The sequence below is a fragment of the Lupinus angustifolius genome, chromosome LG20, assembly GCF_001865875.1.
Source record: "Lupinus angustifolius cultivar Tanjil chromosome LG20, LupAngTanjil_v1.0, whole genome shotgun sequence".
NCBI classification, from domain to species: Eukaryota; Viridiplantae; Streptophyta; class Magnoliopsida; order Fabales; family Fabaceae; genus Lupinus; species Lupinus angustifolius.
In genome coordinates, this window is record NC_032028.1 from 20,090,966 (window position 1) to 20,115,389 (window position 24,424).

A 24,424-nucleotide genomic window follows, 5' to 3' on the forward strand; every position below is an offset into this window, starting at 1 on the left:
ATGTACAGGAACACACAAGTACAACGCATTTTAGAGTAAGCAGAGAGGACAAAAGTAAGTGCAACCAAAGGCATCACATAAATTTCCTCCACCACTCAACATAATTGGTAATTAAATAGCTTAGTTCCTTAAGTATAATTTCAGAAATTGATCTATATGGAAAAAACATACAAAAACTACGTGTCTCTGAAGAGATTAGTTTCAAATTCTTAAGTACAAAACAAAACAAAAATTATACATTATCTGCATGACTTTTCATCGATCTAACTTAAACTTTGTTCCTCTACTATTAACACCATTACTTCAATCAACATGTTCATATTGTTACATAATTCTCTTATTTAACCGACTATATACTAATAAATCGAGTATCATATTATGAGATTGTCATGAAAATGGTCTCATAAAAATAATACGAAACGTGATGAACTGTTTAATCAAGTAAACTACGTACGTGGACACTATAGTCCACCATTTTCCCACCCTATATAATACCTACTCTCCCCCACCCATTCTCAAAACCAACTCAATTATCAATCAAACTTCCTCCAAAGCCTTGCAATCTTGATCTCATTTCTGAACCATGCAAGCCACAGATTTTGCAGGACTCAATTATTTACTTCCTTCTCCATACCCTACTAACTACAACACAATTCACAACAACAACATTCCAACATTTCAATTTCCAACATTCCCTAACCAATTATATGGCTTCCACAACAACAACACTCTTCATCAATTTTCTGATCACTTTAGTCCTCAATCATCAGGTATAAGCAGCAACTCCACTTCTGATGAAGCAGATGAGCAAAACCTTGGCCTCATCAATGAGAGGAAACATAGAAGGATGATATCGAATCGAGAATCTGCGCGTCGATCGCGAATGAGGAAGCAAAAACACCTTGATGAGCTATGGTCACAAGTTATGTGGCTAAGGAATGAGAATCACCAACTACTAGACAAGTTGAACCATGTGTCTGAGTGCCATGATCAAGCACTTGAAGAGAATGCTAAGCTTAAAGAACAAACTTCAGAACTTCATCAAATGATAAGGGATATGCAGATAAATAGTTCATGCCCTTCCTTTGAATCATTGGAAGATATTCCTTGAAGCTAAGCATAATATCCATCTCAAATTATTGTGGACTTTCTTGGTTAATTTGATAACAAGGCCAAATTTTTATATCTTTAAGTTAGTTTTCTTTATCTTTGGTTGTTATGTTTGTCTTTGTTGAAGTGAAAAACATTAGTCTTTTCCTTCCTCTAGAGATGTATGAGGTGATGAGATAAATGGTAATAACATGTCTAGAGTATCTTTATTTGAGCCCTTAATAGTTCATTGCTGTTTTGTATAACTAATCTGGATAATTTTTACTTTTTGTAACATGTGTTATAAAAAGTAAAGTTATGGTGAAGTTAAGAGAAGAACACTGTTATGTGCACATTAAGGAGCAATTCTTACCAACAATGTGTTGGTCAAGTAGTATAAGACCATACTAGATCCCTAAGATGACCAAAAGGTCAAGAGTTCAATTCCTCATAGCTACACTTGTTGAGAGGGGCAGTCATACACCCAAAAAGAATTAATTCCTTAACCAAAAGATAAGAATATACCAATACTTTCTACTATAAATATGGTAAGTGTCCGAATAGTGTTTGAAAGGGTGTAAGCAAAACATTTTTAGTTTGGAGGTTGATCCTTCATTTGGGATGATAGATATAATAGTCTTACCTCAAGATTTATGAGAATTTAATCTGCGACCTTATAATCACTAAGCAACAATCTTAACATCGGGTCAATCTCAACCTTTAGGTTTAGTGTAAATTAATATAAATAATTATATCAGGTGGAAATGGGACAAAGATCATTTGTCATAAAAAATTTTATCATCATGTATCTAGTCAATCAAAACTCATAAAATAATGTAAAAATATTAATTTATATTATTATAATTTTTATTTTTAAATAAATGTGAGTTTTCAATTGGGTAAAGACACAAATTAGAACAAGAACGAGGATAGTTAATCCCTATATTTGTAATTGGGATGAGTAGAATTGTGTATATAGTGGTGATTGGTTGATGATAGAAAAATTATGGGAACATTAAAATTACCTTATGAGGAGGTCGGTTTAATATCCAAAAATTGCTCTTGACCTACCACTACCCATTAGAAATTCTGAGTACTATTATTTTATGGCTATGTTTTGAGCTAACTTTGGCTCTATATAATTGGAAAATAAGTTCAGGTTTGGTTATTTACTTATGATCCATTATAAAATATGTCACAGTCCTCCATTCCCCTATTAATTCCGTTCCAAATCACATGCAAGGTGCATTATCGAATATTCAATTTTTGTTGGTATAATAAAAAGCACTCATAATTAATTAATTTTTTTTAAAGTATATAATTGTTTTTTTCTAACTAAATCACTCACTAGAATAGAATATTTGATCGCATAATATAATACACGAGATATAGTGGCATTTTACAATACCTAACTAATGTTTCATTGATATCCAATTCACAATTTGAAAAGAAATTAAAATCAACTTAGTTTTTGTTAGCATGTTTACTAATTTTTTTTGCTAACAATTAATGAAACAGGTAATGTTTGTGCTAACCATAAATGTAGAGGACAAAGATAAATAAGTAGAGAACATAGCTTTTATGTAAAAATTAATTAAACCACAACTTTATTTTCTTCTTTTGGTAAAGAAATCACTAATACTTAAGTTTTAAAGAAATCATTTGAAATTTTAAATGCAAGCTTTATCTTAATCTAGACTTTTATTTAAAGAACATAAAAATAGTTTTCTCAAATTTCAATGTCACAATGAAATAACACAGATTCATAGATTCTCCATTCTTGGATCTAACACTACTTTTTCACTTCACCTTCTCTCACAATTTTGCAAAGCAACATTTTTTTTGATTTCAGAAACCCCAACTTTTATAGCATCATAATAAAAATAAATAAATAGAAATCAAGATCCAAGGAAGAAGAAAACTCTTCTAAGTTCTGTTCCCATGGCGGTTGCTATGAGAGGAGGTAGAGGTGGTGGATCTGGCTTTCGAAGCTTCTTCTCCTTTCGGATCTTCATCTCTGCTATGTTCTCTCTCCTTTTCATTGCTACTCTCTCTGTTCTCTTCACAACAAATCCAAACACACCACAAGATGATGTAAGCAATTCCTCTGTTTCTATGAACTTTTCATTTGATTTCTATATTTTTGTTAAAAAAAGATTTGATTTTGATTGAAACCCATTATCAAAATTCTCAATTTGAAACGACCCATTATTTTAGATTCAGTTTAAATCATAACCCATATGGTATTTTGATTTTTGACTCAATATGTAGTGATTTATATTTATTAATGGTTATAGGTTCTTCCCATGACTGGTAATGCATATGTGCATAGAACATTTTTGGCATTGAAATCTGATCCTCTTAGGACTAGAGTGGATTTGATACACCAGCAAGCTAAAGATCACATTACACTAGTGAATGCCTATGCTGCTTATGCCAGGAAGCTCAAGCTTGACATTTCTAAGCAGTTGAAGATGTTTGATGAGTTGGCTCGCAACTTTTCGGATATTTCGGTTAAGCCGAATTACCAGACATCGTTGTTTGAGTCGGATGGTCCCATTGATGAGGATGTGTTGAGGCAGTTTGAGAAGGAGGTTAAGGATAGAGTGAAGATCACGAGGATGATGATTGTTGAGAAGAAAGAGAATTATGATAATCAATTGAAGATTCAGAAATTGAAGGATACTATTTTCGCTGTTCATGAATCGCTTTTGAAGGCGAAGAAGAATGGGGCATCGGCGAGCTTGATTTCTGCTAAATCGGTTCCCAAGAGTTTGCATTGTTTGGCAATGAGGCTAATGGGTGAGAAAATTTCAAATCCAGAAAAATATAGGGATGATGGACCTAAGCCTGAGTTTGAAGATCCTAGTTTGTACCACTATGCAATATTTTCGGATAACGTGATAGCTGTCTCAGTTGTGGTGAGATCTGTGGTGAAGAATGCAGCAGAGCCATGGAAGCATGTTATTCACATTGTCACAAATAGGATGAATGTTGCAGCAATGAAGGTTTGGTTTAAGATAAGGCCAGTTGAAGGGGGTGCATTTTTAGAGGTGAAAGCAGTAGAAGAATTCACATTCTTAAATTCATCGTACGTCCCAGTGTTAAGGCAACTTGAATCAGCTAAAATGCATAAGCTTTACTTAGGCAATCAAGCTGAAAATACAACAAATGATGCACATGGAATGAAATTTAGAAACCCTATGCACCTGTCGATGCTGGATCACCTTCACTTTTATTTGCCAGAGATATACCCGAAATTGAATAAAATTCTATATTTGGATGACGATGTCGTGGTTCAAAAAGACTTGACAGGTTTATGGAAGATTGATTTGGATGGGAAGGTGAATGGGGCTGTTGAGACCTGCTTCGGCTCCTTCCATCGATATTCCCAGTACTTGAATTTCTCTCATCCTTTAATCAAGGAGAGCTTCAATCCAAAAGCTTGTGCTTGGGCCTTCGGTATGAATATATTTAATCTCGATGCTTGGAGGTATGAAAAATCCACAGATCAGTACCATTACTGGCAGAACATGGTAAGTTACTTCTGTATGAAGTTATAACTCTTTACTTCTCTAGTTGTTAATAATTTGGTGCTGATATACAATGTCAAATGCCATCTCATATATTATTATTTTGCTTATACGGTTGATAACTAATAAGTTCTGTAATGTAGAAATGACTAATTTCTTTGTTGTATCGGTTCTCTGATTAGAATGAAGACCAATCTGTGTGGAAAAAGGGGACACTGGCACCCACTTTGATCACCTTCTACTCCACAACCAAGTCATTGGACAAATCCTGGCATGTTCTCGGGCTAGGATACAATCCAAGTATTAGCATAGATGAGATTAACAATACTGCAGTCATTCATTACAACGGAAACATGAAACCTTGGCTCGATATTGCTTTGAATCAGTACAAAAATCTCTGGACCAAATATGTGGACAATGACATGGAGTTTGTGCAGATGTGCAATTTTGGTCTGTAGTTTCAGATCAACAGTTTGCTTTTATAATCACATGCATGAGATGACTTGGCCTTTGTGGTTTATCATATCCTTTCGGAATTGAGGATCGTAAGTTAAATATAGCCTTTCGCATTGAAGTTGTGTTGTCGTCACATTTCTTCTACACTGGCAATGCCATCGGAGAATTTCCCCGTTGATAGTTTTCCGATGGTAGGCAATAATTTTGATAAATTAAATTGCATATGTACACGAAATAGTGTTTCTTTTTATGTTTGTCTTACCCTTCTATGTTGGTGCATATTTAGCATTTTTCATATGTTATAGTAGTGTCATATATGACAATAATTAATGATAAGGCATCACTGCTTATCTTTTCAATGCAATACACCTACTACATGTTATTTTTTCTGTATGTTTCTGGGATTTGTTTAAGCATAGTGAATTTTCATTTGTTGGGTACAACTTTTGAAATAAAGAATTGTTAGATATAATTTAGAACTATTCATTGCCCTTCATCTAATAGCTTAAACTTTTAGGAAAGTGATTGAAGGCATGATATCAGAATCTCCATGACCAAATTGTTTAGAGTTTGGTATTGGTTGTACACATTCTTCTAATAAAAAGTAGAATTTCAGCATAAGCTAGGTGGACTTGACATGGTATCAGAATCTCCATGACTAATAGTAATATCTATCAGTATATCGTTTATCATTCATTTATATTACTTTTTTTATTAGTAATGATGATCGGAAATGAATGGTGGATGATAAACTAATAGTGTATATAACTCTTACACGGTAGTATAAATTTTTTTATCTTTTAGGAATTGTGATAAATTCTTGCTTGAAAGTGTGCCCTGAGAGGTGTATTATACTATAATGGTTTAGAAAATTGGTGCAGCTTTTAACATCTACACATAGCACTAAAAGATGCTGTGACTTATATACAAATCTTAGGCTAATATGTATGAACTGTAAATCTATACCATATATAAAGTCAAAACTTGAAATAACTTCTCTTATAGTTTAATTTTCATTTCTTATATTATCATTAATATTATTTAATTTTTACAAAAAAACTATATAATCCTAAGCAACTATCACCAATACATTAATTAACCATATATCTCACCTTAATTTAAACATTATCATAAATACACAAAAATATAATATGAAGTACACCGAACACAACAAACACATTTTAATTAAAAAAAATGAAATATATACAAATTGAATATGTAGTATCACACAATATTCGCCGGCAGGCACAAAGTGTCTGTACACACTAGTGATTATAAAGTATAAATAATTTCTTAGATTTAGTTTTTTTATTTCTTTCTATAAAACTTTCAAATGTTTTCTTTTTTCTAAATTACGTTGGGTCCCTTGGCCCATTATTATATAGTATATACAATATGACCGACAACATACCAATGGATAATTAACTCCTACAAATATTTGCTAAAAAGTAAAATTAATTTTTCCATAAATAAAGTATTAGTCTCTTATGGAGAAAAGTGAGGAGTAATCACATGTGCTATAGTATTTTAATAATTTTTTTCTACTTGCAATTATTTATTCTAAGTTTCATTTTAGCATCAAGTTACTAGAAAATCGCAGTTTCAGGAATCTCAATAACACTATGATGATTATATTGGTCACATTTTATTGCAAGTTCCTGCAACTACGATATAAGGCTTTAAGTTGGAGGAATCATTTAAAAAATTATAGTTAGGCCCAAATGTTATCAATGGCATCACTTCCATGCTTAAAGAGTCCACCAAAAAATTGGGTCTCAACAATCTTTGTTAAAGCATCGTTGAGATAATTAGTTGTTAGATAGTTGGTTGTTAGTTTTTTCTTCTTTCAATATATAAATCATTGTATCATTTTCTAATTCAATCAATGAGAACGATTATATAAAAGATTTGATTCTCATTCTTTATTTTTCTCCTTCTTTCTTGTTCATCTTTTCTTTCTCATTCATGCATGGCTCTACCGTTTTAATATGGTATCAGAGCGTTACTATTCTTTTTGATAGCTTCCGCTATTCTTCATTTTCCGTCATGAGATATACTAAAAAACTCATGCTTCTTGAGGTTGTGTTCTTTGCAAGAAGATGTGGTATTTGCATCAATTCCAAAGAATATGTTTTTGGCTTCAATGTAATTTGCGAGAAGTATGCAAGATTGATAAACAACTTACCATCTTCAACGTCATCTTTTTCATCAGCATCATTTTAATGTATCATTGTCTTTTGTGGTGACTGAGAAATCCAAGAAGGTCTTCTGTGGTGACTGTGAATTAGTTGTCTTAAAATAATGGCCGCTTTTTCTGCAAAATCAAAGTTAAAGTGCAGCGAAACAATATGCAGAAAAAAATAATAGGAAATAAAATGAAAGAGATAAGGAGAAGAGAGTACACAAGGAGTTTTATACTGGTTCACCTTCTTGTCCACCGAATGCTACGTCCAGTACTCTTGTCACACAAGAGATTTTCCACTAAGAATTATGAGTTGCAATTACAATATCTCACCCCGAGATCTCTATGTACCTTACACACTCCCTAATTCTTATACCCTTGGAAAACACCTTTCCAAGTGAATCTATTCCCCTTTCTTTTCACACCCCCGTGAAAGAAAGAATTCTTTACAAGAATGAAGAATATTCAACTATGGCAGATTGCCTTTACAAGTATGAAACTTATGTAACTTGCAATCCAAACTCTGAATATATATAGAAGTATATAATGCTCTTTGTAAAAGTCTTTGAAACACTTGAAGCAACTTTGCAAAATTAACTTGAAAGTTTAAGAACAAGTTGCAAAAAGTTCAAAGATAAATTCTAAGAAAAAGTGTGAGAGCTTTTGAGAGTTGAGAGAAAATTGTATGAAAGTTGTGTGTTGTTTGTGTGAGAGTTTAGAGCCTTTATATAGAATTTACAAACACCATTTGAAGGTTTCTGAAAGTGTATGAGTTGTTTGGAGTGAAGAGATTTCGTTTGGAGTGAAAACCTTTCACTTTGAAATCTGAAAAACACTTCCAACAGCTCTCAGTAATGGGTTACTCATTTGAGTAATCGGTTACTCAAACTTTCTGTCCAACAGATGCTTAAAAATTATTTTGAGTAATCGGTTACTCACTTTGAGTAATCGGTTACTCAAACTCTCTATCCAACAAATACTTAAAATTTCTTTTGAGTAATGGGTTACTCAGCTTTCAAAAATCAGTTTTGATAGAAGTACTTACAAAGACTTAATCTAATGTCTTGAAGCTTTATCTTCATTTGTCTTCATAAGTCATCTTCCTTTTCTTCTTTTTGGTGATGTTGGTGTCTTCATCAAAACCGTGCCAAGATCAGGAGCAAGATCTTCTTCATATGAATCTCAACGTTTTCATATCCTTTATCAATTACCCCCATTACCGTTATTTCTTCATACTCCATTTCTTTACCCCCTCTCTCATTAAACATGAATATTGCAATAGAATGTAATTTTTTTCCTCATTGAAGCAACATAGAAGGATCAAGATTAAGGTCCATTTCTTTTCTCTTTTTCATCCATTATGGTTGGTTTGGTTGGTTAAGCTTCTGTCAAGATAGATGATTAAGCTTTGGATGAAGTTGTTTCTGCCTTTGGTGGTTAAGTGTCGTTGTTGCTTCACATTATGATTTTAAGACTAGGAGATGAAGATTCGCTCATCAGCAAGAGGAGGTATTAGAGTATATCCATGTGTTCAACACAATCATTTCTAAGCTTGGAATGCATGACACATTCCAGCTTGCGGGGGGCTGTTAAAGCATTATTGAGTTAGTTGTTAGATAGTTAGTTTTTTTTCCTGATTTTCAATATATAAATCATTGTATCCTTTTCTAATTCAATCAATGAGAAAGATTATATAAAAGATTTGATTCTCATTCTTTATTTTTCTCCTTCTTTCTTGTTCATCTTTTCTTTCTCATTCATGCTTGGCTCTACCATTTTAACAATCTTAGCTAGTGATTCATATTTATCTCTTCATTAACCCATACACACATATATAAAGGTAATATCTATTAGAGATTGTAAAACGGGTTGTCCTACCACTTTAATATGTGTCCTTAACATTGAAGTGGGCATGAGCATGCTCGTTTTTCTTAATGGACAAAGCTACATGCATTGCTCATTTTAAAATGGGTTAACAAACATATGGACAACTCAAGGGTGATGAGTAAGAATACAGTGCATTAGCTATTATGTGCAGAGTAACTTGGTGAGATATTCGTAGTCAAGTTGAAACTTATGTCACAAAAGTAAAAAGAAAGGCACTACTAAAAGCTTGAAACAACTCAAACTTGTCATACAAGGCATTGTTCAATGGAAATCTACAAAAGAATAAAAATAAATAAAAATAAAGGAAATGGACAAAAAAAATAAAAAACTTATCTCACAAAAGTAAAAAGAAATGCTTTGCTAAAAGCTTGAAACAACTTAAAGTTGTTTGTATATTCTCCATTCTTTCTCTCCACATTCCTTCCAATTATTAAGATTATTTATAACCCAAAGAATCTTTATTTTCTTCAATTGAATATCCTTGTCTAATCTTTTAACAGTTTGGTTTCACTCACACTACAATTCTCCTTCTAGGAATGTCTAGGGTAAGAGACTAAGAACATCACCAACATCAAATAAAATTTTATTCTTATTTGAATCTTATATATTATTTTATAATTTATTACAACTCCCTATAAAATAAGAATAACATATATTTTTTCTCAATTTAACAAACATCACTCTTATTCTTAATTGGGTTCCACAACATTTACCTTTTTCCTACAATATATATCATTGTCCTCACTTTTCCTTAGTTAAGAAGAACCAAGAATTGTTCTTATTTAAGAACAAAAGTCAGAAAATAAGAACAATGTAATAGATAACAAAATAAGAATATTCTCATTTTACAACAAAGAAATATGGATGTCATGTCCACATTTTTTTGTGACGATAATGTAGGCGAGTCTGCCAACAATTCCCATTTTGCAATATCTAATATATATGTATTGTTAATTTACATCATCCACTAATTGATATTATTTTTTTTGAAGTGTCAATAATTATTAAATATGAATGGTAGATGATACATTGACAGTATATAAAACTCATACATTGTTAATGTATACATTTGTTTTGCTCATATATATATATATATATATATATATATATATATATTCATGAAATATAGTTTTTGCTCATAAATAATTTTATTTATGAAGTACATAAGGCATAAAGAACGTACATAAGATTAAATGAGTACTTATTACAAGAAAAATAGAAACCCAAATTAATCAGTGAGCAAAGTATGCGAATTGGTCGTGGTAAACTTGTCTCGAACTACTTCACAAAATTCTTAATGTACTACATAGATGTAATATGAGTCTTTGTGGCAATTTTAATTAAATTTTGTAGTTATTTCATTTTCAATATTAATTACTATGTACAATTAATTCATCTTCTATCTTCCTACTTAATTTTGTTTGGTTGTTTTCATTGTTGAAAATAATATTTATGTTAGTTGAACCATAATAGTTAAGTTAAGACAAGTAATTTGATAAAACACTACGTCAGAATAGTAAAACAACAACGCTTAAAATTGTCATTTAACAACGCTTTTGTGACGTTTTCTATGTGAGCACAGTTGTACATAATGTTATATTCAACGACGTTTTTTGAAGTGCAGTAGAAAGTAGACATTTAATAGCGCTCAGTGAAGCAAACCTGTTAAATGTCTACTTTATAAATAAGACAATATCTCTCTCAGACATTTTATCAAATACATGACAAACATGTCCAACTCCAACACATTTACAATAGATTTGTTAAATCACCAACGACTTCAACCTTAACAGATACCAATATTATAAAATAACATACAAGTAATGAGATCTAATGCAAATTGTTCCTTATTTCTCCTCCAATGTGCAAGTCCTTACATAGTGTTCATGTGTTCCCAATGATCAATGCAAGCTGCAAATACAAATAAAAAATGACATCTCTAATCAAATAGAAAAAATTATGAAAGAAATACAAAATTAACAGCAGTTGAGAAAGAAAATTTTACCATTATACTCAAACCTTGTGTTCTAAACCAGTGAACTATAGCAAAAAACCTAGAACATCATAGCTACATAACTTCACAGCAAATAATGATCACACTATTAGTGAAGAGAGAAATAAATGAGCTAAAATAAGATAACGATTTACATTCTGCTTGAAGATAAAAACCAAAAATCGATAATTTGCTTGAAGAGATAAAGTAAAAACAAAAAGAGAAAAAAAATGTAACTCATGGAAAAGAAGGAAAGTAAGAGAAATAGTAAACTGAGTAATATGTGTATTATTGTGTGTGAAGTTTTGTTTTTGAATTTGAAAAGATTCTCGCTCACTAAAACAAATGTTTAACAATGCTTATTGAAGAAGTGGTGTTAAATATATGAAATATGACATTTAACGACGTTTTCGTCAATATACGCGGTTAAATATAATACAGTTAACAATGCTCACTGAAGAAGTACCATCATTAAATATATGAATGTATGATCTTTAACATTGTTTGCTTCAATAAGTGTTGTTAAATATAACACATTTAACAAGACTCAGTGATGAAGAAGTGATGTCAAATATATGAACTTCACCTTTAACAAGACTCAGTATGACCTTCAATTAGTGTTGTTAAAGATAACACCAATAACAAAGCTTTCTTTAATGAGCGTTGTTAATTCTCTTCTGCCTTACATTTAATAGCGTTCAACATATAAACGTTGTTGAATGAGTGTCGTTAAATATCAATTCCAACATAGTGAAACAAATATATGATTAACAACATATGATTGAGAGTTTTTTAAACTTAAATGACTAACGATACTAAGAATAAAATGTTGAAATTAATATCTCAAACTAATCTTCTCTTGCTTATTAAAATCCATAGCATATAATTGTTGGACATTTATTAAATGAGGCTTTTGATATAGAATTTATGCATTTATTATATTATGAATAAACATCTTCCTTAAATTGATTTTCCACCTAAACTTATTGCTGAACAAGAATTTTGAAAAATTACCAAAAAAATATTACATGTTATAGACAATTAATTATTAACATCAAATTATTGTTCCCTTCTTAATTGCAAATTTCTATTACATCAATTTAGCAGACTATTCATATTTAACCTCTCATTATCTCCATATGTATATTTATGTATGGAACAAATGAACAATCAAATAATAAAAGAGAATAGAGATAAGAGAATAGAACATGAATTTTGGTAATGATGTTCGGCTAATCGTATTTACGTTATCGGGAGCGTTGAGAAACTACCACTATGTATTAGTAGAGAATTATAATTTGTGGTTAGCTATTGTTCTCCTTATTATATTAGGTTTACAAAACATAACTTTATAGCTCTATACTTCAACCCCTCTACATCAGCTCAAACTTATAACTTGATTTTTGTTATTAAAGAATATGAGTAATTGTATATAATGTAATATGGGTACTATTTGGATATAAAATATATATATCTTATATTCATTAAATGAGGTTGTTGTGAGTTATTGCAGAACATATACTGTATATATATGGGTATTATTTGGATGTAAAATAATATATCTTATATTCACTAAATGAGGTTGTTGTAAAAATTGCATAAGATACAAAAAAAAGTATTTATTAATAGTGTAAGTAACACTATCATTTCATCAGGTACCATTTATTTTAAATTATTATTCACTCTTTAAAAAGTAATAAAAATAAATAATAAATAATATATTAACTGTTTCACATTAGGTAAATGTTAAGGTCGTTCCATAAAAAAATTTTAGGATATGATGAATAGACAACTTCATTAATGAGATTTCTAGTGAAATTGTGGTATGTTACTTTCAAAAGTTACATAGGAAGATTACAATTACATAAAGATGTGATATATATATATATATACTAGTGCAAAAATTTATATATAACTATTATATTATTTATTTTTATTTATTTTAAAAATTAATGATAATTTAATATGAATGACGGATGATGCAATAACAATATATCAAACTCATACATTGTCACCGCATACATGTTTTCCTCTTACATAAATTATTAAGAACATTAAAGTTATGTTTAGTTACAATGAAACTAGAAGGAGAAAAAGATGGAGAGATAAAAGTAGAAGAAAAATTTATTTTATTCCATTTGGTTGGAAAATAATTAAAGGAAAGAAAGAAAAAAAGAGTGATGAGACCCATATTTTCTCTAAACTTAATATTAATAAATCTTATTTTTTTGTTGTTCGACATTTTTCAATTCAATAATATATATTTATATATTGTTTTATATCTTACGATTAAAAAATTAATTAACTTTTTTTTCTTCAACTTTCATTCTACACATTTTTCCTATTTAAACCAAATATGCTATAAATCAAATTACAACTTTTTTAAAATAACTAATTTATTTCTCACAATTTTTTAACATTTTTAAATGAAATTATTTTTGATAAAATTTAAAGTTATTTTTATTGCTTTAATTTTTTATACAATTACAAAAAATGGCAATATCAATGCCTTTATATTTTCTCCAATGTTAGGAGGAAAACTCAAATGAAGAAAAAAACAAATACAAAAAACTGGTAGGATTAATTGCCTTTATATTTTCTCTCCATTTTTTTTCTATTTTCTATTATAGTAAATAACTAAAAGATTACCACATTTTCTATTCATTCCCTCTCTTAACATTTTTTCTAACTTTTCTTTCCTAAACAAAAAAGAGTAAATTATTGTGCCCAATGAAAGTGTTTGATTTTTCTATTACATAAATCATAGGTGGCAACTCTGGTAATCCATCATTATCTCCACATATATTTATTCATTAAATGTAGATTTATATAAAGATTTATACATAATTAGTAGCATATTATTCATCACTCATGTGTATTACTTTTATTTAGGAATTAATGATGATTAAAAATAATGATAAATAATGTTATGACAGTAAAAAAACTATTATATTATCAATACATATATTTTTTGTGTATTAAATTTCCAAAAACTGCATTCATTATATATTATAAATGAATAGACATGTTCAATAAACCAACTTCCACGCAAACTTATTGTCCCACAAGATTTTCAGAACTTGTAAAAGGAAGATCACGTGTTACATACAATATCAGAAAGGAAGTTAAGAAAGCAAAGTCATAAATTTGGGAATATAGAATAGAGAGGGATAAAATAACGTGAAAATACTTTCTTATTAATGCTTATTATTTTATAAAATAACGTGAAAATAACGTGAAAATACTTTCTTATTAATGCAGATTAAAAATGGATTAAAGTCTGGAATGTAGTGTAACTGAAAGTAACTATTTTATAATATTTTAGTCACTCAGTTTTTATTTTTTATTAATGCTTATTATTTTTTTATTACTGAATACTATAATATCAATTGTACTGTTTGAAAATACCCCACAATTGCAATAAGTTATTACATAAAGTGGTCAGTAACGTGATAATTCTGAACTGTTCTCAACTCAAATATCAAATATTTAAATTGGATCCACATGATATTATATATATATATATATATATATGATATATTTTTTTTATACTATCAATAATATCTCTTATTCTATAGGTAAAGAATTAATTCATTTAGGGTATGTGACTATTCATCTTAATAAGTGTTGATACTAGAAATCGAACATTTTACTTTTTGATCTTTTTAGTAATTTAGCGAGACCTTACCAAACTAAATCAATATTTTATTAGTAAAACTATATCTAGAGTTATTTTTTATGAATGGTTTAGTAAACATATACCATGCTGGAAGTAAATTAAAGTAGAAAAGTTTTGTAACTTAGGGATGAATGGTTGTGTGTTTAGATTGCAGTTTTGGTTATGTTGTTTTTATTGTAATCGTAAAAAAATGTAATTATAATTATGATTGTAATATTGTTGTAATACTTTTTTTAGTGGCAAAAAATATTAATAACAAGAAAAGGATATGAGAATACGTGGTACTCCAATCCACAAAAAAATATAGGAAAAAGAGAATAAAAGTTGATGAATTTAATATGCATTAAACATTGAAAAATTAAAAAGCATCACACATCTTACTTTCAGTAGGGCAAATTAACTTTATCATTTAAAACTACTATATACTTTGTATTGTAAGAATTGAGGTATCTTCTTTCTCTCTATAATTTATCTTCTCATCCATAACATAGTAAGTAGTCATCTTTCTTTGTCTTTTAAGCTCTCTCATATCTTTTATCTCTCACTTTACAATGTCTTATTTATATTAGATTATGATTTTTAATATCCAAATCATTTTCATTTTTCATGTTATCTTTTTACTAGGAAGCAAAGAAAGTAGATAAAATTGTGAAGATGAAGAGGGTTGAAGTTGTAAGGGAGGATCCTAAAGCAGGTTTAACCGATTCAACTGTCCGTGTCAAGAATGTAACATATGGAATTTGTTTGAAGAATCATTCGATTTACCTTATAGGATATGTTGTGGATGGGTGCCAATGGTTTTTGGCTAATGGAGAAGATGGCACTGATGCTTCTCGAATATGTGGTGTTTGTGGTTGCCATAGGGATCACCATACAAGAATAGAAATGGAGACTGAAGTAGCATCCGAGAAATCCTCATCTTCTACAAATGGAGCTTAAGCAAAGAATTTGAGATCAAGACAATATCCTATGTAAAAATCTATGATGTATGTTGTGGAACAACTTTGGTTTGTGGTTTGTTACAATTTATGATTATGCCTTATTATGCACATTTTCTATATTTTCCAACTTTTTTTAAAAGCAGAAATATCTTTAAATTTTTTAATTAGATTTTAAATATTTTTTCTGGTTTCCAATTTTAAAAATTTGATGCCAATTTTATAATTTCTCATAAGTTGCCATCCCTTCTAGCAACCCTCTACTACTTCAAACAATACCAGAAACCCATTGGAATAATTGTAGATTCATCCTTCATGGCTACCCATGTTAGGCCATAAACTACACCACTCAAGTAGATGTATCTTGGGTTTGCAATTGTGTTTTTAGCTGAGTCACAGAGGTGTTGGTGTGAAACACATCATGTTTTCTAATTCTTTCGGAGTGTGTGGTTGTCTTCCCAACAAGTTTCGCTCACACGAATTGAATCCTTTCGGGGTGTTGGTGTCATACAAATAATGTTTTTTATCCACTCATCTATAGGTAAGGAACTAATTCTTTCGAGGTGTGTGGTTGCTCCTTTTAACAAGTGTCGCTCATAAGAATCGAATCCTTGATCTTTTGATCTTCCTGTTTATCTAGCGAGACCTTACGCCACAAGACCAACGTTTTATTGATATAGAGATCATGGTTTGGGGCTGTATTTAAAACCAAAAACCATAATCAAGACTTTTATTTTGTGTTTTAAAAATTAAGATAAAACTTTTATGAAAGTGAGTTAATTTCCAATATCAACTTTGTTTTGAACATGTTATTTTATAATAAAGAAAATCATCAGTTAAAAAACATAAATTAAAGGGACCTCAATTACTTGCAAGTTTTTTTACTAACTATATATGAGTGCAAAGACTCAAATATGATCCTATTATCTTCATGACATATTACAATTGTTTTCAGTGTAGAGTTTCCTTTTTATTTCTTATGCTTTCTCTATTGGCGATTTTAAGTTGTGTCCGAAATTTCTATACTGCTTTGTTAAAGAAATCTAGTTTAAAAATTTGATGATTATTTTGTGTTTTAATTTTTAAAAGATGACCCTTTATGACTTCATATCTTCATGATACACCAAACTTTTCATTCTTTGCCTTTTCTGGCTGTATTCTTAATTTTCTATATCGATTCTTGAATTCAATTTCGTAAAATGATGAACGTATTCTTCAGTAATCACTATCACTCTCACTATATGACGATCCTTGCATGCAAGTTTTCTTTAGTGTGTGAAATTGTGTTCTGCATTATAACAATCATGATTTTATATTATAGTAGTGGTTATGTTACATACATATTGTAATTACAGAAAGCTGTGAGAAATTGGGCAATGTTACGAAGGTATATTAGGTTTACAAACATCAAGTTATTTTTTTGATTGAAAAAAATATATTATTAATGATGTACTACAGGTACAAAGAACTTACAATAGGTTAATGATTATTGAATCTATGATTAAGAAAGAACCTAAACTAATTTGTGATTGATGCATCATGGTTGGCCTCCGGGTCGGAATAGGCCATGGTAGACTTGTGTCAAAGTCTACTAATCCAAAGTCATGCTTTTACCTTCATTGAATCCACAATGTGTTGGGTGGATGCTATATGGGAGTTGAAGACTACATCATTATGGGCTAACCAAACATACTGTATAGCTGCTAACCAAATAATGCTCGAGATCTTTGTGCCTTTCTTCTTGTTGAATAGTCCCATATACATGAAGAAATGTCTGGATGTATCTTGAGGTATGAAAATATCGAACCCGAGCGAACTGTAGAATAATTTCTATATGTACACACCTGATTCTTATAACAATTTATTTAGTAATGATTATTTCATCGAATGAACTCAAAATTACTAAAAGTTAATGCCTTAGTCAATTTAGAAACTTATGCAAGAAAGACCTAGGTCTAGTGACTTTAATACATAAGAATAAGCAGTATTACTTACAAAATCATGCCCCTATGTCTAGTGATGCAAACATTTAAGTTGAGTAAAAATGTAACAACTCAATTGTGGTAGCCTCGAGTGTCTTGATCTATACTAGCATTTTACCAAAAGTAGATCTATATCTAGTAATTACAATGATAAAATTCAGTTTTATGAACCTTCAAGCACATCTCTCTGTCTAGTAATACATGCTATTCAATTTGAGAGTTATAAAATCACAATATTAGTTCTATGTCTACATACCAAAAAGTGAAGTGCATGAAATGCCAAATAATACAAGCCTATGTCTAGCAAATGTACTACCTGTTGAGCTATGCAAGTTAAGAATAATGCAAGTAAGAGACTAAGCAAATTACTAAATAATCATACAATAAGGTGATCAAACTTAAAGCAAACATAAAGTAAATACAAATCTCCAATATAATCAAAACTTCATACATCAATGATGAATCAGTGTGCATACATCAAGCACATGCTATAAGGGTTTTTAGCTATTGATGTTCCCAAAGAGTAAGTAGGATATGGATAATACACAACTCATAGGGTGGTAGAACCACACACAAATGAGTGTAAATTAACTCCCTTAATACTTACACCTTGATCCCATGGCTAAAAATGAGCTAAAGTACCATAGAAACTCATAAAAGAAGTATTATAAAGCAATATTACAAAGTGTATGTCCTTTTGTTCAAGTTGGAAGTCCTTATTCTGGTGATGTTCTATGTGCTGAGTGCACCTCCAATAGGCTTATGGTGTCCTTTCAATGCACAACTTGCACTGGGCACACCTCCATGCACTCAGCGCACCACCCACTCCGCTCAGCGCAAGTGGGTGCACTAAGTACATAAGTGTGGAAACTTGCACTCAACGCAACGATTTTTGATCATTTTGACGACCAACCGTTCACATTGAAGCCCTACTAGTTAGAAACAATATATCAAAACTTTAGCTCAACCCAACAGTGAACGAAGGAGTTATCGCAATTTTACTTAGGAATGTCATGGATTAATTCTCATTTTTTGTTTGGAACTTCTCTTTTTGTAATTATTCTTCCAAATTAAGCCTACAAAACACTCTAGAGGTGACATTTAACCATTGAAATAAGTTTTAATCACATATAGGCACAATTCCATTCATTTGAGTTGATTAAGTAGTTAAAGTGTCGTAAAGATAGTGTATAAAATATGATCAATTTGGCACTTAGAAACTCTGTCAAACTTAGAACTTTGTTTGTCTTTAAACAACAGTCCAAGCTGATATGTTTCAAGAACATGCTTGGGTTTACAAATATGACGTACACATCAATTATCATGCATACATTCAAGTAAAATGTTGTTCAAACAATTAAACAAGTGCATTAAGGAATTTCAAGCTCAAACCAAAGTATGATATCCAATTCATGCAAGTCGTTCCTAGCTACATAATCCATTTAAAAATCCATTATTTAAACAATTCATATGCTAATAAATCAGGCAATATGAAATCTGAAGTGTTTGATAGTGTATGTCTCTCATAAACATGCAAGAAAGTCAATTTTGGTATTATCTCGTGGTTAATCAAAAATGATATAGAATATGGATCACTAAGGTATTTTAATGGGTTGCAATATGATTGAACTACAAATGATATAGTTTTCCCGGATACAAAGTGATTCTAATAGGCTAAGAGAGCAGATTCTAATTTCATGTATCACTTCTACTTTTACTATAAGTTACTTTTATTTTCCCTTTTTATTTTCATTACTCCACCACCCATCTTTTTATTTTACTCTTTTTAGAGTTTTCCTTTTTATTCATAAGATGAATGATGGTTCAACCACTTCGTTTGCCATTTTTCATACATTATTTCTTCTATCTCTAACTTGATTACATTTGTAACACTTAGCTCTCATCCTACTAGAACTATGAGTAGATAATAACCTTTATTACTAACTCAAGGTTGCAATCAACAAATAGTTCAGGCTCAAATGAGCTAATAAAGGATAATAATGTCATTTGGGACGTGCTTAAGCCAAGTGAGTGTAATCAAACAATGTTTCGATCATATCCATATTTTTACTTCAACTTAGATTATATAGAGATGCAATCAAAATCATCAGTGTAATCTATTATAGTTTTTAAAAAATTCCATGCAAAGTGTATAACTCATTACTCATATCACTCAACTCACTCATAAGAGTTATAGTGACTAAGATGACTTGACACAATCAGAGTAACATACATTTTCAACCAACATATTATTCCTTAAGCACATAACTCTTCATGCAATGTACAAGTCTAATCATGAGGCCAATCACATTTAGAAGCAACAAATTCTCATTAAAAGAACCCACACATTTTATCAACATGAAAAAATGAAAAGAGATATTATACAGCTTCATAAAGCTCCAAAATTTGGCTAAATTCACCCCTCCGTGGAGTTTGGACTGTTGTCAGTCCAACAAAGTTAAGGTCCAAACCTGCACACTAACAAACATCAAAATCACAAAATATACAAAAACATAAAGATCAGATAGTTGTAGCAACCAAAGTAGTTCAACATTTGGTTGTTTATACTGTTTCAGTATGGTATTTACTCTCTTTAGGTATGAGTCAATATGGGTTTTCATCTTAGTTTTTCTTTACTAATCCACCCTATTCTATGACTGACTTTTTTTCTTCCTGTTTTTAATATTTTCATGATTGCTACTAATTTACTCTCATTTGTTTCAACCCCTCTTTTGAAATATTATTACTATTTTCCTCAAAAACATTATCATAAATTAATTTCTTACCAATTAGCTCACCAACCATTGTAATGTTGAGGATGCATTGCTCTTTAGAATCGATTTTGATGCATGTACCTAATGCACTTTGTTGGTACACAGACGACTACTTTGCTAACTCCTCATTCACTTACTTGGCCAACTTCACACTTACTATCTATACACACCTAATTCTTAAAGCAATTTATTCAGTAATAATTATTCCTTAGAATGACCTTAAAATTACTAAAAGCTAATGTCTTAGTCAGTTTAGCAACTTATACAAGAAAGGTCTATGTCTAGTGACTTTAATACATAAGAATAAGCAATATGACTTACAAATCATGTCCCTATGTCTAGTGATGCAATCATGTAAGTTGAGTACAAATGCAACACCTCAATTGTGCTAGCCGCCAATGTCTTGATCTATACTAACACTTTACCAAAATTAGATCTATGTCTAGTAACTACAATGATAAAATTCAATTTTATGAACCTTCAAGCTAACATATCTCTATGTCTAGTAACACATGCTATTCAATTTGAGAGTTATAAAATTACAATATTAGTTCTATGTCTAGATACTAAAAAGTGAAGTGCATGAAATGTCAAATAATACAAGTCTATGTCTAACAAATGTACTACCTATTCAGTTATGCAAGTTAAGAATAATGCAAGTAAGAGACTAAGCAAATTAATCAATAATCATACAATAAGGTGATCAAAATTAAAGCAAACATAAAGTAAAAACAGAACTAAAATAAAATTAAAACTTCATAAATCAATGGTGAATCAGTGTGTATATGTCAACCTCATACTACATCTAATCCTAATAAGGATTTTAACTACTCATGTTTACAAGGTGTAAGTAGGGTAAGGAAAAAACACAAATCATAGGGTGATAGAACCACACACAAATGAATGTAAATTAACTCTTCTAATACTTACACCTCGACCCCATGACTAAAAATGAGCAAAACTGCCTTAGAAACTCAGAAAAGAAGTATTATAAATTAATATTACAAAGAGTATATCCTTTTATTCGACTTGGAAGTCGTTAAATAGTATTATGTTGTTTTCCAATGCGCTCAACATACCACCAACTGGCTTATGGTGCCTTTCAACACACCAACTTGCGTTGGGCGCACCACCCACTATGCTCAACACAAGTGGGTGCACTCAGCGCAGATGAAAAGTAGCGAAATGCTGATTTTTGGTGTTGTGTGTGCTCAATGTGGAAACCTGCGCTCAGCGAACTGACCGTTCACATTGAAGCAACAATATATCAAAATTTCAGCTCGATCCAACAGTAAATGAAGGAGCTATTACGATTTTACTCTGACGTGTAATGGCTGAATTTTTGTTTTTTGTCCCGAACTTCTCTTTTTGCAATTATTCTTTCGGATTAAGCCTACAAAACACTCCAGAGGTAACATTTATCCATTTAAACAAGTTTAATTATATATATGTACAATTTAACTCATATGAGTTGATTAAGTAGTTAAAGTACCATAAAAAGTTTGTGTAAAATATGATCAATTTGATACTAAAGAGTTGGTTGTGAATTCTATGTGTAACACTTATTTTCTTAATATAAATTTACTTATAAAAAATATATTTTTCTCCGTCTTCTTGGCCACAATGTAAGTCTACATTGCAAGAAATTTATTAATTAATTTTATCGCATGTCTCACAATTGGGATTTTGGTTTTGATAATTAACACAATTGACCACATTTAGTAACATATTTCAAGTATTTAAGACAATTCAAACAAAGCAGCTACATGCATGTTGGAAAATACATAATGAAATTAATTGGCAGCTTAAAGTATTGAGATATAAACTAGAGCATTGTTACTGACATAAATTAAAAACAAGTAGAACAATCAAGAGATGTAGGTGGTCCTTAAATTGGAGAAGACAACCTTTTGTTTTGGAATTTGATCTAATTGACATTTTTTTGGAGGAATTACCACACACTACTCTAAGTAGAGACACTAGAGACTAGCTAGGAATGGCTACATGAAAACTCTGATCGATCAATACTCAGTCAAATTTGCTTACAAGGTTCTTTTGAAAACCGATAATAACTAGGAATACAATCATAGCTTACTCAAACTCTTATAGGAATCTAAAGCCCCCAAAAAGGTTACAATATTTGTTTAGAGACTTTTACAAGACATAATACCAACTATGGAAGCCTTGTTTAGGAGAAGAATGACACATCTTTCAAGAGGAACCACCTCTAGACTATGCAATGATTAAGAACCAAAAATTTCCCAAAAATTATTAAAAATAAGTATGTTATTATCTAAAAATATGCTCTACAAACATGCACTAAGTAGTTGCAAAGCAATTAAACTTAGAGAAAAATATATAAGTAATAATAATGTATGAGTTTTATATATTATCATTGTATCATCTACTGTTCATACTTAATCATCATTGATTCTTCAAACAAACTAATTCAAATGAATTATGGATGATATAATGACTCTGCATAAATATTTATACTGATAATAGATACATGAAATCTGAGAGTGGGAAAGAAAAAAGAACTTGCACTTTTTCACTTTAAATATGAGGTAGCCATGGTGTAGGAATTTAGAATAATCTATATCTACAATACTATAGGTTACACGTTGCTGTGTTGCCATTAACCTTTCCTCCCCACTTATAGAGAAAGATTCACATTTCACGGTAGCCAAGCAATGAGACTATAGGGTTATAATGACAAGTTTATAACTTACACTTTTTTGCACTTTTCACTTTATGTTTCAGGTTGTCATAGTCTCTAGGAATTTAGAATAATCTATATCAGCAATGCCATTTGTTACAGAACTTGCACTTTTCTTGCACTTTTATGCACTTTTCACTTTAATTTTCCAGGTTGTCATAGTCTAGGAATTTAGAATAATCTATATCTGCAATCCCATTTGTTACATATTACTGAGTTGGCAGTGAACTTTTCTTTCTACAAAGAAAAAAAAAGGATAGGTCAATTCACCGAGTTGGGCTCCTCTCCATTAATGGAGAAGCAAGTACACCCAAAACAAGAGAAAAATATAATATGATTTAACATTTTTACCCTTAAGATATAAGGATATAACAATTTTACTTCTAGATGTAAGTGTAAAAGTGCTCAATTACCTCTCCATTAATGGAGAGGATCCTAACTCGGACCACACTCCCATATTATAAAGGGAGATTCTTATTGGGTGGATGAATAGGAAAACATACCCCTTGAAGAAAAGGAAAAACACTACCCTTGTATTTTTTTTTTGGTATGTAAAGAAATGTATTAAAGGAACACAAAGGGTGTTAACCCATATATTAAATATTACATTAAGATCTATTTTATCTATAAAAAATACAATATAAGATCAATGGTCTATGTACTAATATGCAAAATCAGTCAAATTAAGATTAATACAAGAGAAAACTAAATTCAAGATCTAATTAGAACTTAATTTATTAGTATGATAAAACTAACCTCCTTTCTTTTGAATATAGCCTCCATCGTCTTATGAATTAGGAAAACATGAATTTTTATTATCTAGGCACCATTATTCAAAAGTAAAGTAATTGAATCCAACACTATAGGAAAACCAAGACAATCCATGTTATGTGTATAGCTATCCTTCTTCCGATTGAAAATAGACTCGTTCCATCATATTTTTGACACATTTATTTTGCTTAACGTAAAAATTAAGATGACAAATTTATTCATTTACATTTTATGAACACATCAATTTATTAAGAATAAGAATACTAGGGTTACGTTCATTCATAATTATGATGACAATGAATACTGTTATTTCTATAGTCACAATTATTATTTTTTATATTTTACCAATCATGTAACCTATCAATAGTCAAAAACTAATATCTATCCATACATATATATATATACATATATATATATATAT

At 30.3% G+C, this 24,424-nt stretch overlaps 2 protein-coding genes across 2 annotated transcripts; both read left to right on the top strand.

The window, feature by feature from the left end:
* On the top strand, positions 503 to 1,324 carry LOC109335342 (basic leucine zipper 43-like). Its single transcript, XM_019571485.1, has one exon. It carries the CDS (start codon positions 584 to 586, stop codon positions 1,109 to 1,111), a length of 528 nt encoding a protein of 175 aa, XP_019427030.1. The 5' UTR covers positions 503 to 583; the 3' UTR covers positions 1,112 to 1,324.
* LOC109336356 (probable galacturonosyltransferase 9) lies at positions 3,031 to 5,471 on the top strand. Its single transcript, XM_019572902.1, has 4 exons — positions 3,031 to 3,183; positions 3,387 to 4,625; positions 4,805 to 5,093; positions 5,347 to 5,471. The coding sequence occupies exons 1-3, from the start codon at positions 3,031 to 3,033 to the stop codon at positions 5,078 to 5,080; spliced, it is 1,668 nt and encodes a 555-aa protein (XP_019428447.1). The 3' UTR covers positions 5,081 to 5,093; positions 5,347 to 5,471.

What these genes read in the sequence shown, in the direction of transcription:
- LOC109335342 (XM_019571485.1), top strand. Translation starts at nt 584, where the DNA reads ATGCAAGCCACAGATTTTGCAGGACTCAATTATTTACTTCCTTCTCCA.
- LOC109336356 (XM_019572902.1), top strand. Translation starts at nt 3,031, where the DNA reads ATGGCGGTTGCTATGAGAGGAGGTAGAGGTGGTGGATCTGGCTTTCGA. An exon ending in CAAACACACCACAAGATGAT is followed by an intron (nt 3,184 to 3,386) that starts GTAAGCAATTCC and finishes TAATGGTTATAG; the next exon opens with GTTCTTCCCATGACTGGTAA. An exon ending in ACCATTACTGGCAGAACATG is followed by an intron (nt 4,626 to 4,804) that starts GTAAGTTACTTC and finishes TTCTCTGATTAG; the next exon opens with AATGAAGACCAATCTGTGTG.